Here is a 16,753-nt window from a genome sequence, read left to right as displayed (position 1 = left end):
CGCCTACAATAGAAACCAAAGTTCACGCTCCTTCTGATGTGTAGTTTGTACACTGAAGAAATACCAAAGGAGTATCTCCTTTTGGTGGAAAAAAGCAAGGAGGATGAATTCAGATGAATTGCGTCTGAGATTTTGATGGGAATCGCAATGCAGCTTGCCTAGTGGCAAGACGCTAAGATTACATAATACGAGTTTTGACAGTGTCCGGTCAACAGCAAAAACTATTAAATAGTAGTCATTTGTATTTGAAAAGTGTTACATTTTTGATGTTATAGCTATAAATATGTTTACTGGGTAAAGATTATTCTCAATAGGATATACTGAAGGGTAGAAAAAACAACGTCTATTATTCGCTCAGTGAGTTTCTAGCTTTTCAGTGATATCTGGTCATTATACATATAGTTTAGCCAATTGGTGTCCTAATAGTCAACTCATACTCAATGGCTGCATTTCTACATATGCCCACAGTTGTGTGTTGGTTTAAAGTATGTGAAAATATGTATCTCTATATCAAAATATGTATCTCTCTATTTTTTCCTTCAGGCTTAAGTAGATACCGCTTATACCTGAATAATGGGACAGAGATTAAAATGTATGCTAACAGAAAGAATTTTTTTCTTAGTATTTTTGAGTAATTTGAGTAAAGATCACAAAATTTAGACTCCATAGTATGATACAGAGATGCTCCATTCTTTTACCCAATACACTTATTCAACATTTAGCAATCATTAATGTAAAAAACAAACAGAAAGCAGAGACACATAAAAATAATAGATTTGCATACCCTAGTCTCCAAGAACTGCAAAAGCACTCAATTAGCTAGTGTAGCTAAGAATTCCTTGTACACAGTAGGTAATCCATACGTATTTGTGGAAGAAAGGAAGGACAGAAGGTGAGACTGAGGGAGGGAAGGAAATGGAAGAGAAGAGAGAGAAATGTTTAAAATAGTGATCCAGGACACATCAAGGTATCCCTAAGAAGTAATCTTTTTTGTCAATCTTCAACATTTGTTGTTTATCTGAATTTATATTTAACTGGGTATCCTGTCTCTTATCTGGCAACCTTACCTACCACACACAGGCCCCAACCCAGCCATCCACAATCCAGTGAGCCTACTGAGCCGCTGCGGTTGAGAGGCACTCACTTAAAGAATTTAGTCTGAAGAATGCTTGGGGGAGGGTGTTTAGAAACACGGATTTCATAAACAGTAGCAGAGGCACAAGGACAAAGAGTATTCCCTGGAAAATGACCAGAGATAATTAGAATTTTTTATTCATTATTTCAAGACCAACAACATAATTATTAGGCACCAATCTTGTACCAGGTCCTGTGTTAGGTACAGGGATCACAATCTGAAATAGGAGACTGGTATACCTCACTGAGGTTGCATCTAGATAAGATTGTGAGACGATACTACAGTATAGTGGGAAGGACAAACTCTTTATTCCAATAAAGATCTTTTCTATTCCAGTAATAAAGAGCTGGAATGGGAAAGATGCTATTAACATTGCATTTCTAAGGTGCATTGTAGCATGGCATATGGAAATTAACCATTCTCAGTGAACATACACCATGAGAGTATCGACCAAGAGGATCCTGTATGGTGAAGTCAGCGAGCCTGAGAAACAAGGAACAAGACTAGAACACAGAAGCTGCTGTGAGATGAGACCTTTAATCAATCACCACGAATAAGGGTACTGGCTTGGCTTTGGGGGAAATGCGTGCCGCGTTAAGAGAATATGTGTGCTTTATTTGGAGTAATGTTCAAAGCACAATAAAGGATTAGAAGTCAACATATGAAAGTATCTAATTAAAAGGTGCTGAACTAATTCAATTGTGGGAAGATGATTGTGGCATCAATGTTGGTCTTAACAATGGGGGTATTTGGCATAGAAAGTAGTTCATTCTGTTACTATACCTGCTCCAAACACACCTTCCACTGGGACAGGACTACTTTTCAATAGCTCTTGAAATGGCTCCTTTTAAAAGAGTCTCTTCCTAGTATTTCTATAAAAGTCAATCTTGAAACGATGTGATAATCTCTAATGGAAAATGTATAGATATAACTTTCTTGCTTTACTATCTTGTTAAATAATCATTTCTTTACTAAATCTAATGTATAAAGTACATTAGCTCTGTAGAGCTAGCTAGCTCTTAGCTCTGTAGAGACCTAAAAGAAGTTCCTTCACAAAAGGGAGAACATGATTTTGATGAATGCCACATGTGGTATTCTAGTTCTTGAATGTTCTTGAAAGTTCTAGTTCTAGAATCTTGAATTCATTGTTTAGAATATATTAAAAGTTTCTTCCTAATATAAGTTACTCCAGTTTTGACAGCTGCAGAGAAAGTAGCTGAGATCCTGTACAGAAATATGTTGGGATTTTTTTGGTCATAAATAGAAAGAGATTTGTAGGAATATTCATTTAAAGTTTAAAAATATGTTGTCATCACCATATTTTTAAAACTGTAGATTTTTTTTTAAAAAAACTGTGGATTTCTTAACAATAAAATAAATTACTTTTATACCAAAATTGAGTTCTGCTAAATGTAGAAATCTTTCTTTCATATAAATATTTACTTAGCAAATTGGCACAAAAATAGGTTTTCAAGTTTAACTAATAGGGTCTTACAATAATGTAGTTATAGTAGAGGATTCAGTGAGTTTATTGTGGAAACACTGTCAAGTGGGTCAGCTCTAACTGTAAATTACTCTTAGTTAAGAATAGCTTCTCCCCTAAACACAGATATCAATACAGCGTCTATTGTGATTTGATGTTTCCATCCCTAAAAATATTTCTACTGCATAAATTGATCTTCTACCTTTGCAAAGTCACAGAGAGTGCTTTTAGTTCAAAGAACAAAGAAAGAAACATCAAATGAAGTGATTTTTTATAATCAATATGAGTACTAATATATGCATTGTTGTATACTTATCAAATGACTAGAAATTTCAAAGAATGACTGAACAATGTTCATTGTTTTGGGAAGTGAGAATATTATTATACTGTGACTCAGGCCAGACTGAGATGGTCTCACACTAAAGTCTAAATGACTACCCTAAAAGGGAAATATTTAGGCATAATTAAACCAAACATCTTAAGCTGGCTAGATAATGACAACTATTTTGACCCACTAATGCATCTCATATAGGATATCAATGACTACTACATCTTGGACACAACATTTAGAGCTCAACTATAACACTACACAGAAAACTAAAACATTATTCATTCATATCTTAATTCATTCAACAAATATTTGTTGACAACCTACTATGTGCACATAGTAGGAAGTCTTCCTTAACAGAGCTTATAGTCTTTTGGGAATGACAGCGATTAAAGATTCCTGGTAATGAAATGCAATGAGACTCACAAGAAGATAAGCGCAGTGTGAAGACAGTCAGGGTGACCAATGTCCTGGTTTGCCAGGGACAGTTCCAGCTTGTTCTTGTATTCTTGTCAAAATTATTTATAGTGCCCCATTTCACTATGAAACATGCCCTGGTTTGGTCAATATACTCTACGGTTACCCTTGTCATTGGCAACATAAAACATTAGATTCTAGAATAATTCTGTGTAATATACTGCTCCAGAGATTAGGAATAGATTTCTAAATTTAATGTGTATATATTTAATGCCAAAATAACTTTATGTCTACAATTTACTCATTGGACCCTCAATGTGAAGATGATGAGAGACTTGGCAATGAATTAATGCAACATATGAGATCTGAGTTAGTCGCATCCTTTAAGACAACTACTATGGATTGAATGTGCCCCCCCCCCAAAAAAAAAACCTCATATTTTGAAGCCCTAATACCCAATGTGACTGTATTTGTCAATAGGGCCTTTAGGAGGTAATTAAAGTTAAAGGAAGTCATAAGGGTGGGGCCCTAATTCAATAAGACTGGTGCCCTTTTAAGTAGAGACACCAGAGAGTGCTTTCTCTCTCTCTCTCTTTGTCTCTCTCATTCTCAGGCTTGTTCTCACTCTCTTTCTCTCTTTGTGTGCACGCACAGAGGCAAGCCTATGGGAGCTCACAGGGAGAAGGCAGCTGTCTGCAATCCAAGGGGTGAGCCCTCACCAGGCACCAACCCTGTTGGCGCCTTGATCTTGGACTTCTAGTCTCCAAAATCGTGAGAAAATAAATGTCTGCTGGTTAAGCCCCCCAGTCTATGGTATTTTGTTACCGCAGCCCAACAGGCTAATACAATGACTGACTGCTCAGACTGTTATGCTGAAGAGTCCCCAGCTCAACCAGGACATCTGGAACCTCTTTAGCTAAGTCTGAGCCAAGTAAGAAAATGGAAAGAATGACTCAGAAATAGTAATTTAACTTATGCATATGGAATTTTGGACATTTAACTCAGAAAGGCAAGATAATCAGATTTGGTATTTCAATTCCTTTGGAATCGAATATCTCTGGACTTTAATTTAGAAGACGTATTAATCTTTGAACTTTCATTTTTCACTGGGAACTTGATAATGAAGAAGATTTATAGTCAAATTTGAAGAATATCTAGGCTACTGGAATTTTATTATTTGAATTGCTTTTTTTTGTATTTTAACGTTTTCATTTATTCTGCTTGCAGAATCCCTGAGGGACTCAGATGGACAAGCTGTCAGGACAGGGTTTGGGATGGGAAGTAGAATGCATTTATAGCCCCAAAGACAGAGAGGCCTTGAAATCATTAAAGTAAGGCCTTGTTGGCCCACTTCAGAATCTTTGGGTGCAAAATGTCTACTGCTTATCAGTGGTTCAGAAGGATACACGAAGAAGCAGTGGGGTGCTCATGACAGCGGGATAAAGAATGTTCTCAAAGACTACAGATGTCCCCCTCAGGGGTATAGCCACCTCCCCCCTTTGTTATTTATAGGTTTACTGGATGAGTCCACTGATTCCGGAACACGAGGCACTGCCAAGGGGTAGCTGAAGGAGCTTCCTTTTCTTTCCTTGTGTTTCCTTAGAGACAGAAGCAGGACAACACTCGGGGTCACCGTCTAATCCTTCACACTTCACAAGGGAAGGTGAAGTGACTGACCAATCTAATTGATAATTTTGGTGAGACAAACAGAGCATTCTCAGCTGTTTATTAACAAACTGCTTGCAAAGAAGCAGTTGTTTTCTCTGCTCTGCCAGGCTCCACGCCTTCCCTGAACAGTCTTCCTCATGGGGAGGTCTACCTGAGTCCAAGTTGTCTGTAACTTGGGGGGAATTCTGCCCAATTCTGAGTGTTTTTTGCAGGCGCTTTTGCCTCTTATGCCAAACAATGTCGTTCAACCTAGACTTTATGTGCAAGAAAGGTGACATCTTGATCATTTTTGTCTTCTAATTTTGGTGAAAAATTGGATAAGGAAAAAGATGATATTGATTAGCTTCCCTCAAAGATCCCAATGATGGCCTGAGGTTCTTTGTAGACTCCTGAATTATTAAGATCATTTAGATATAATGAATGAAAACTATCACGTACTAACGGTCACATTAAACAACATCATTCTTCTATAAACAGAATTAAATAACTTACAAGTAATGAAACAGGCAACTTCTAGGTAATTATTTAAAACTGTCTTGGTCCTGAAAGCAAGGTCATTTTGCGTTTATGTTTTGCTTGACATAATTTATAATTAAAAACATTAAGGTACGTCACTGGAGGGAAGTGGGGAAGCCCAGATACATCAAATGATAAATAAGATTCAGAATTCTGGGATTGAACTTTTTAATGTACTCCCAAAATTGTATTAAAAATACAACGCAACTGTCAAAATATTGAATTCATGCAGAAAATAGCTTCCTGTCTATTTTCCTGGAATAGCAATAATGACCCTGATTTCATTTGTTTCGTATTGAATGCTTACTCAAGTGGAATTACATATTCGTTTAAAATCATTTGGAATGGCCAGTTTGGGGTATTGTTTCCAAGGTTGTTATAAAGTTATTAAAGTCATTTTTATTTCCATTTTTTTACATTATTTCAAAGGAAAATGTGCAGTTCTGCATATTCAGGATAACTTTTCTTCCGCTTTCTTGAGCTAAGTTTTCAGAGGTCATCAGTGGTGCATCTGCATTCCATCACCCAGCTACATTGTTGCCATCGTATAAATTTGCAAGATTGAGTACGAGAATAACCGCAGTCCAAGAAACTCAGCAAAATGAACTGGGCTGTTTTTCGGGAAACAGAACAAGATAATCCAGAATGAAGCGCCCACCACTGAATGTTAGGAATGTCCAGGGATTTCTTTTCCCCATTGATGACATAGTGCCATTCTGGCATTCCTGTGCCTGTGGGTGCTAGTGACAATCAAGCCCATCAATCAATCAAGAGATTGCCCATCCTAATTAGAAAAGCAGAATGGTGCCAATATCAGTATAAATCTTGCATGTGGAGGAGTTAAAAACACCCTCAGGGATGAGATGGGAGACTCTGGGCCAATACCTGACTCCTCGGGACCTCCGTATTTTCAGCTATAAAACAGGAATGTTACTAATAGTAAACTCATGGGAGTGTTATGAGGATGAAACGAGATAATGCCTGTAAAGAGCTTGGCACGCGCAGTGCCCAATGCTCTGTCAGCACTGATAAATGTTACTTAAGGTAAATTGAAATCAAAGCTCTGGCAGTTATTAATTAAACAATAACTAACATCTATATAATAAGAGTAGTTACCTAAAAATGTTATTATGAGGAAGGGAATTTAAGTATAAAGTGTAGATTTAGACTTTGACCCACAGCAGGTACACAAAGATAGCCAATGGTGATGCCCTTGCTGCCGCTGCTGATAGCGACTTCCCAAGCCATACGACATTTAGACTCAGTACAATGCTTGATAAAATAAGAGTGAATTAATGAATAGTGAAGAAATGCATGTGAATGAATGAGTGAATAAATGATCATGGGAGATCATATAACTTGTTAGGGTAGAAATTAAGATCTAAGCTAGATTACGAAAGTACAAAAGCAAATATCAAAGTCATCTTTCATTGCCTGTCCTTTTTCTGTGGATTGTTTTCCAACTTTGTCAGAAAGGGGGTGAATGAGACTACATAAAGGGTTAGCTGCCCTTGGGTCAAAACCACCCACCTTCTGTTTCTGCCAATAAAGTTTATTGCAACCCTGCCTCACCATTCATTTACATACTCTCCACGGCTGCTTTCCACCACAAGGCAGAGTTCAGCAGTTGCATCAGAGACATTGTGGCCTGCAAGCCCACCATAGTTACCATGTGGCCCTTTATAGAGGGCGTCTGCGGATTCCCAGAGTAGATTATGGGGGAATTTATGATTCATATTCCACTAGGCAGTGTAACAAATTCCCAATAAAAATATACTTAATAATATTTAGGCTGAAATGACTTCTAGGATTATTTCTTATACCTCTCTCTCCTATTTTATATTTCATTGAAAAGTAATAAGTCCTCTTCCCTCTCTAACATCATTAAACCTTAGACAATCAGCCAATCCTGCAGGGGGGTTTTAGCAGAAAGAGCACAGTTAGATTTGGCAAAATTACCCTGAAGAAAATTCACGCTTTGCCAATTAAAGCTTTTAGAATATTTAATAGCTCCTGAACTTCTTAATTCACATTTCTATTAGAGCTGCATTGACAGGAACTGGCCTCACTTCTGTGTAACAAGGAAAACTTTTAGAAGATTCCAATCCAGATCTGTGACTGGTGATTTCGCTTCATCAGGCAGCCACTGCCCATTAGTTTAATCCAATAAACTGGAGTGTGTCTTCTTTCATCCGTCTCCCCACACCCAATTTAATATCACGGCTGTGTTCTTTCACTGCTTGACCTTTCAGCAACAACTGTGTCATTTAAACAAGCTCAATGATTCAGACTAATTCTAACAGGGATCTCATCCAGTAGCTGTCTCAAAGCACAGATCGTGCTCCCTCACCATGCCAAGCATAATACCAATCCCTGGGGTGCTTTCACTGGACAAGCCCTTCTGTCTTCTCCAAATAAGGTCACCTCATTAAAGGGTCAACCTCTCCCTGTAGTGATGTCGTCGTACTCTCCCCACCAACATAAATAAGCCCACGGATGAATGATGATGGGCATGACCCCTAGAAGCTTCCACCCAGGATCCAGAGTTAGATTCCAAAAGATGTCCTTCCTAAGTCTAGACGAGGATGAAAATTTACAGGATTAGCACCCTGAGAAGAGTAGAGATACATATCACTAAAATCTGGCACTGATAACCACTGAAAAGCTATGTTACTTACAATGTCACAAGACTGCAGCATATTAAAGAAAGCTTTGGAAAATGATGGTAGGGTACCCTACAAGGTACAAGGCATGGTACCACACCTTTAAGGACTCCTCAAAAGCACTTAATCAGCATTTACTCATATTATTCTCTCCCTCAACTCTTTAATTTGGAAAAAAAAAAGATAGTATTATATTATCCAACACATTGAACTCATATACACGTACTGGGGTGAGATGAAATAACGGCAGTTGATATGAATGGGCGTGGCTGTGGAAGATTATTGTTCTCAGTGACTTGCACGTTCTCCCTTTAAGAGGATGTGGTAGCTTGTCCCAAAGTTGGCCATTGTCAATTGCTTCCTTTTCACCAAAAAGATCTGGGTTGATCTACAACTGCTTTGACCAACAGAATACAGGGAAAGTGATGCTGTATTAGTTCCAGGTCCAGCTTTCAAGAGGACTGCAAGTGTCCTTGCTTGCTCCTTGGAACCGTGAGGCACCAGGGAAGAAAGGCAGGCTATTCTGCTGGAGAGAGAGGCCATATGGAGGAACACTGAGGAACCAGACAGGTGAGTGAAGAAGCCGTCTTGTACATCCAGCCCAGCTAACATCAACCTCTGCTGCCATATGACTGCAACTGTTGGAGAGACCTCAAGGAAGAATTGCCCAACTAACCCCAGTTAACCCAGAACTGGGAGAAATAATAAACTTCTATTTTATGCCACTAAGTTTTGGGGTGGCCTGATACACAGCAACAGACAACTGAGCCAGAAGTGTACACATTCCACTCTTTGTTATGTGTTTTCCAGTACCTCCTATGAGTAGGACACTTCTCTACCCTATTGATGTTGGCCTTGACCAAGTGACTGCCTTTAACCAATGGGATATAAGGGAGTGACATATGCCACATCTCAGCAGAAGCTGTAACAGCCATTGCCATTTCTCTTCTCCCTCTTTCACCAAAAGGGGATGCCCTAGATCTGGGCTATTTTTTAACTGGGGCCCATTATGAAAAAGAGACCCAGATGAGAACTGATTTGGGCTTAGGTGTGCTACCTTTAAACCATAGTCAAAGTACTGTAAGAGGGAAATAAGTCTTTGCTGTTTCAAGCCACTGACTTGGGATTTTGTGTAACACAGAATATATCGGTGTTTCTCGTGATAATATTTCAGAATGGTGTCTTTCATTTAAGAGAGATGATGGCAAATTTCGATTGAAATAAATTAGTAATTGCATTTCTACTGATCTGCCATTGCAAATAAGGATGATAAGGAGAAATCACGACTCCTTTCAGGTAAGGGGCTGATGAAAGACATGGAAAGATTTACCGAAAAGTATCATTTCCCATCTCCACTACTCTTTTAACCAAATAAAGTATAGCTATGGTCTTTGTGATGCAGAAACTTTACTTTAAACTGAACAACAATCTCCCAATGCCGGGTTCATTCTGAAAACGTTGATTAAATACCTACAATGCACAGGCGTTGTGACTGAATAAGACACGGTCCTAGCCTAGAAGTCATAGTCTAGCAAGACATGCATACATACAAAAAATTGTACTTAATTTTAAGAGACATTCATTGCATATACTATTTTAATAGAGATTAGTCCTGGCAGGGTAGATATGTCAAACTAGACTTGGAAGAACACAAAAAACAAAGGTAAAACAATTCTTCTAATCATTGTTATATATAACATTGTATACATGTATACACACACAGCCATGTTCACACACTCTCCTGGGAATGGAGTAATCATGCAGCTACCAAAGATTATTCTAGAGAAACACTGAAGGACCCTTTAATGCAAAGTTTCTTTGATTCCGTGACTCTTGGACACTCTAATAAAATAAAGAAACAGAAGAAAATGCACTAAATGCCCTTTAAAAATATTCATCTATTGAGATTAATCTATTTCATATACAATGTAGGAATCCACGCACTTCTCAAACTTCAAGTGCATACAGATCGCTTAGGAATCTCGACAAGTTTATAGACTTTGTCAGTAAATCCACAAATGCCTGAGATTTTGCTTTCTCACCACAGTCACTTTGATTATCAAACCATTCACATACGTCCAACCTTTGGCTGGGACAAAACCAAACCAAACCAAACAAAGACATTATCCCCAAGTCACTAGGCCAGTGGTTCCCGAAGGGTCCACACACCAGCAATGTCAGCATCACCCGGGGACTCATTAGAAAGGTGAATTCGCGGGCTTCACCTAGACTTACTGAATCTGAAACTCTGGGGTTGCTGTGCAGGAGTCCGCGTTTTAACAAGCCTACGGTGATTCTGATGGGCTCTAATGTTGGAGAACCTTTGTTCTCAGCGATGCTTGGGCAAGGAGTTACTACTGCTGAGTGAACTATAATTGATCCAGGCCTGTGGCCCTCTGAGACTGTATGCCACTAGCGGGTAATACCACCTGACCCCTCACCATGAGACAAACCAGGGGTCCACGGATCCCACTCCCTGTTGATTGTCACTCAGAAGGTCTGGCATGAATTTGGGAATCTATAATTCTAAACTTGTATATGGGCAGGTTTTAAACTCATTGATCCAAAGACCACTTGTACTTAAATGGGCAGGAGGGGCGACTAACTCCCAAATGACAACGTGTGGGAAATATATATACTCTTTAATAGGCCAAACATTTCTGAAGACCACGAATGATTCTCCACTGAGGGACCAGAAAGACACAAATCCTCACCTGATGCCTCTTAAAGCACAATGAGCAGCGACGGGACGCCACCACCCCTAGCCAACAGAAGCACAAACTAATTCTTATATTCAGGCTTAATGTATCCCTACGTAATGCCCAACTTTGCAGCTCTTCCCTATAAAGAGGAGACAGTGTGTCTGTTAGCTCATTAATAAGCGTCTCTGAAGTTTTTAAACAGAAATATTTGTCTATCTGAAATACATATTCTGCAGGTTAAACATACTCATTCCCCAAATAATTTATCCTGATATGTGGCTGATTTTATCTTCTCTCTTCTGAAGACAGTCTGTCTTTTTAAAATGGATGGCTCAAACGAACTCATAGGATGTTTATTTTCTTATTTTGTGTCTTTATGAAGTCTACCAAAATACACAAGAAACAAACGCTACTTCTTTCTTATGGAAAAACAAATGTTATAAGAATTGAACATAAAACTTTAGCCATAATGTAAATATCATACCCTGTGTTCTGAGCTAAGTATTTCCAATTTCGTGATTCAGTTTTTGGGTTGGCTTGCTTTGTTTTACTTTTGTAGCTTCGTCACACTAGTGGTTCAAATTGAACTTCTGGTCAACAAAAGTCTTAAAATCTCTTTTTTTAGATGAATAACTTGTCAAACAGATTTTTCCATACCATTGTTTTGCAGTTAGGTTTTAACCACAAAATGCTAGTTTCATACTTGTAATGTTGATATTATTTTATATTATTTTTAAATTTCATAGTTTTAATCTAAGATTACTAAATACTTTCTAGTTTTCTTTCTGCCTACCCGTTTTCATTTTTTGGTTGCCTAAAAACAGACATTCTCATTATTTTCACCTGTGGCTGTGTTCTGATAAAACTTTATTTATAAAACCAGGTGGTGAGCTGCATTTGGTCCATGAGTACAGTTTGCCAATCCCTGAACTAAAAAAGTCTTGTTCGTGGATGTAAAGGAAAAAATAAACACATATATATGTTCTTCTTTTAAATTATAACTTTTATGTAAATGTTATATGCAACAATTTTATAAATCTTCAAATGCAAGGAAATCCACAAATTTAGGGGAACATGCAAATGGTTTTCAAGCTTCAGTAAAGTTTAATAAATTTTTACATAAGCCTTATCAGTGCATTTCATTGTTTCCCAGAGTATTTTGTTTACGCAAGATAGAAAAATATAAACAATAAAGGCAATGCCAGAGAAGAAAACAGAAGATTCCTGTTACAATATCATCAATATGCTACACTGAACAGCGGACACAATGTTTCAAGAGCAGAATTTACCTTGACAGAAAATCCGAGAAGGAAAGCCGAACAGGGTATCCATACCGGATGATCTTCACCATCTCCAGGACCCCGATATATTGTAGCTGAGCAGACACATAAAAATTATCAAAGGTTTCTGGCAGCTTGGAGTTATTGGGCTTGATGCAATGAATAAAGTGTGGAGTGCACTTCTCAAGTTTTCCAGTGATATCCGTCAGAGATTTCTAAGGAGAGAAGTACAACCAAACTGATTTTCCAAAGAAGAAACTGACTGAAAATATAAAGGAGTTTTTTTTAAGGAAGATTGGCTCTGAGCTAACATCCTCTGTCCGTCCTCCTCTTTTTGCTGAGGAAGACTGGCCTTGAGCTAACATTTGTGCCCATCTTCCTCTTTTTTATGTGTGGGACATCTGCCACAGATGGCTTGACGAGCAGTGCTAGGTCCGCGCCTGGGATCCGAACGAGTGAACCCTGGGCCACCAAAGCAGAGCATGCAAACTTAACTGCTACTCCACCAGGCTGGCCCCTTTATCTTCAATCCATGGCTCTTTTATTTATCACACATTCTCTGTGTGTGTGTGCGCGCACATGGGTGCACATGCTTACTTTTTTCTGAAGTTATTTAAGTGGTCAAAAATGGGGAAAAAATTCTACGCAAACGCTCTACAGTTGATATAATCAAAATTTATGTTTTTGAAATCTGAAAACTTTACTAACCCTGAGCTGCGATGCAATGGTGACTGGAGCTCCCCGTTCTAGTCTTTGAAGAAATGTGGAAGTTCCTTTCTTTTTTAATAACTGTAACGAAAACCAAAAGAAGAAAACGGTGAGCAGATTTATTTCACTAAATTCCATGTAGAAGAAAGAAATTAACCCTCCCATTCATGTAAATTCACTTACAGGCAGACGTAGATTTAAAACAGACTATAAAAATGAGTACCAGATGATTGTCTGTAATGGTGCTATAAGTTGGGGAAACAGACAACCACCTGTACAATAACAACCGTATCTGCAACCTTTCCAGTACGCGGCTATCCCCACTCTGCACCCACTGTGATTGGAGAATAAACGCAGACCCAGACTCTTGGTGGTAAAGTAAACAGACCCTGGTCTCCTAGTTGTGCTACTCATTGTAATGTAGCCTACTCTGGGGCAAAAGGATATTATTTTATGTTACAAAGATTTGATGTTTTAACAATCATGGCTTTGTTCCCGTATGTTTAACTACACTTAGTTTGTTACACATCCTTTTCTTTCCCTTCCTTTTCTTCTTCTTCTTTTTTTTCTTTTAACTACTAAAAGGGGTTAGAAAACTTAGTCTGAAAAATAACAACAGATTGTTTTCTTTGATAAGTAATTATGTGTAGCTCTTTAACAAATTCATACGTTGCAAAGAGTATATGATAATGGAGATAAAAGAAGTCAGTGGAAATGAGCCAATGGGTGAAGAAATAAGGGCAGAAGGTAATTAATTAAATTCCACCAAGGGTTAAAAGGACCTCAGCCACTAATGTACTATTACATTTCACAAAATCATACAGACTTAGACCAAACATATCTATTGATCCAAAATCATTTATCTTAAAAGAAAAAGGTCTTGATAAAGAAAAAATTCTGATAAAATGTTCTCGTCAATTTGCTGCTGTTGCTATCACGGCAAGAGCACATTTCCTTCCATTAAAATGAACTGTCAAACTGAAACGATGAATTGTAACTGACAGCAGAATGTAAAACGAAGCCATTAGTCCAAGACCAACCTGTTTTCTACAAACACAAAGTCAAGTGTGATGCTGGTTAAACTGTGGGCAGACTCCTAACCTGCCGGTCACGGGGCGGCTGTGCAGGGATAGGACTGTAGGAAGGGAAGTGAGTGAGGAACGGAACATTTAAGGAATAAGCAAAATAAACAAATCTCCATCTCTTGAAATTGAACACTCAATTTCCCTTTCGGAGAGGAGGAAGTGCTGTGAATTATCTCCCTTTTGCAGTTCTTTGGGGAAAAGGCTAATGGAATGTATGCCTGGTAATGTTTAATAATTAAGGTTAGAAATTACAGTTTAGAAGTGTGTGGCGATTTCTTGCTCTTGATTTCCAGGATGATTGAGAAAGAAAGGGCCATAGGGTTCAGCAAAACCCTCAGCAACAGAGATCTTCCAAAGGGCGACCCTCTGTCTTTTTTATGTAAAAGAGGCCATTTTGGATGCAGTGAGATTGAATTCCAGTGCTGCAACAACTACATCACAAAATCTTTAATTTTAGGGTCTACTGGCTAAATACACACACACACACTGATTTCTAATATGTTATACACATTTCTGTCACTCTTCTAAAATAGGGCTGATTTTAATTATGCGTTTGTTTTAATTGGTAAGCTAAAATGCATTCCAGCAAGCTACAACAACTGAATTTCTAAAGTCGATTGTCCTGGATGCCTTCCCAAACATATTTCTCATCTTGTATGGCTGAACAGAGGCAAGCAAAACAAACTGGGTTACAATCAGGCCCTGAATTCTTAAATTTAAAACATGTCAGTTTGAAACAACTCTTCACTGAATTTTTAGTTCTATTTTACAAATAGTCAGAACCTTCAGGTTGTAAGTGCAAACACATTTATGGGGGACAAACACACATTTAAAAATTAGCATAATACAAGAATAAGTTAAAAATCCACATAATACACACTGAAAACATTCTAGCATCTGAAAAATACACTATGTCTCTAAGAGAAACTACAACGTATCGTGTAGAGACCTAAAACTTCTGAAGTTATTGATGCCCACAGAATAAGGTCGGGGAGCTTCTTCCCTCCAAGCCTACTGTCCCTGAAGTTTCTTCTCATTCATCACAAAGACAGTCATAGAGATGAAACATAAACAGGATGCCGCACAGACAACCTTTTATAAAATCACTAATTCTCTTTGCTATGGAACGTTCACTCTACTGTGCTTTCCGGTACGGTTCCCTCCTCCCACGATTATACTTCAGGTAGGACTCCTTTCTGTTAATTTTTTAAATTAAAATATCAACTTCTCTTCATTAGTATTCAGAATTGTGCCCTTTTTTAAAAAAAGAAGAGAATGTGCTAAGCAAACTTAAAAACAATCAAACAAGAATCTTAAAAACTCCCACCTTGCTAAGTTCTAGGTAATTCCTGTTTTCTCCAATCATTGAAGAAGCCGTCATTTTCTTACTGAGCAGGGCAGACTTATGTCCTCTGAATTTAAAAGAAGGATAGGAAGATACGAGGGATCCTGTTTGTGACAGTTTCGACTGGAACAAATGATTGATCACGACGTTTTCACTAGCTGGGAAACAAATAAACGAATATCGTAAGTGGCATTAAAATTATTAGTTAAATGGGCATTAAACTTACTCTTCATCTAAGTGTTTCAAACATTAAACATTCTGAGTGGAAGATGTAATTGCGGAGTCTCTCGTCTTTGCCCCTCTTTATTTTCCCCACTATTAATCACACCATTTGATGAATTCTGACCTTCCTTGACCTTGGCCAGGAGTCCTGATCCCATGTTCGCCTGTCTTCCAACTGTGCCCTCCGCCCTTTGCTCTCTGAGTGGCACTTCTTACTCTCCAGTCATTAGAACCAAATCTTACCTGCTCAGACTTAAGGGCCTTCAGCGCACTTGACCAAGTCATGAAGACTTATGGTTTCTGTCAGCAACTCCTGACTCCAGGAAAACAACTACCCAGGAATACATTTCCCCCGGAGCTACCCTGTCTCAGAGCAGCATGTAAATACTTGGGGAGAGAACCTGTCTCAGGTGGTTGTCTCCGTTGTTAGGGCCAAGAAGTGTCTCTTTCTGACCCAGTTAAGCTACAAAGGGAAAAGTAAGCTGACATATTTTAGATGTTAGGTTACACAAATTCTAATACTTCTGGGCCCATATTCCTCTCTCCACACCTCTGAAAAACTGGAGCATGGACGAATGGATTGTTGGTTACAAATATGAATAGCATAGTGAAAACTATACGGTGGTTAAGGATCTAGAAGGCATGTTCTTGTATCACCTACATCTGGATGTGGACAGGTTCTTTTTTTTTTGAGGTTGAGGAAGATTGCCCCTGAGCTAATATCTGTTGCCAATCTTCCTCTGTTTTTTTCTTTCCTTTTGCTTGAGGAAGATTGCCTCTGAGCTAACATCTGTGCCAATCTTCCTCTGTTTTGTATGTGAGATGATGCCACAGCATGGCTTGATGAGGCGTGTGTAGGTCTGTGCCCAGGATCTGAACCAGCAAACACTGGGCCACTGAAAGGGAGTGCATGAACTTAACCACTATGCAACCGGGCCAGCCCCTGGATATAGACAGTTTTGAAGCCTCAGTCTCCTTCTCTATAAAATGACCATGACAGTCCCTACTTTGAGGATCACTACATGATTAAAATGTGAAATAACGTGCATCAATCACTTAGGATCATGCTTAGCCCATCAGATAGTTAGCGCTGTCTAGTAGCAAAGCAGTTTAGTTTCTGCCTTTTCCACATCCAGGTTATTTTGCTTGCCCAAGCTAATATATTTAGTAGCAATGCGTACAGAAAAGTCACTACATTAAT

The 16,753-nt window shown here is 38.5% G+C and overlaps 1 protein-coding gene across 4 annotated transcripts in view; it reads right to left on the bottom strand.

Moving 5' to 3' along the window:
• Positions 1 to 16,753, bottom strand: part of MYO16 (myosin XVI) — a 597,681-nt gene that overhangs the window by 129,258 nt on the left and 451,670 nt on the right. For all 4 annotated transcript variants that reach the window (XM_070579270.1, XM_070579268.1, XM_070579272.1 and 1 more), the window contains exons 25-27: positions 15,313 to 15,488; positions 12,901 to 12,981; positions 12,202 to 12,407 (exon numbers count right to left, since the gene is read on the bottom strand). In XM_070579270.1, the coding sequence (XP_070435371.1) occupies positions 12,202 to 12,407; positions 12,901 to 12,981; positions 15,313 to 15,488 (463 nt within the window). The remainder of the gene's footprint in view (positions 1 to 12,201; positions 12,408 to 12,900; positions 12,982 to 15,312; positions 15,489 to 16,753) is intronic.

The sequence above is a fragment of the Equus przewalskii genome, chromosome 16 (genome assembly GCF_037783145.1).
Source record: "Equus przewalskii isolate Varuska chromosome 16, EquPr2, whole genome shotgun sequence".
NCBI classification, from domain to species: domain Eukaryota; kingdom Metazoa; phylum Chordata; class Mammalia; order Perissodactyla; family Equidae; genus Equus; species Equus przewalskii.
Note: the sequence above shows the minus strand (reverse complement) of the source record. Positions and strands in the feature narration are given on the sequence as shown.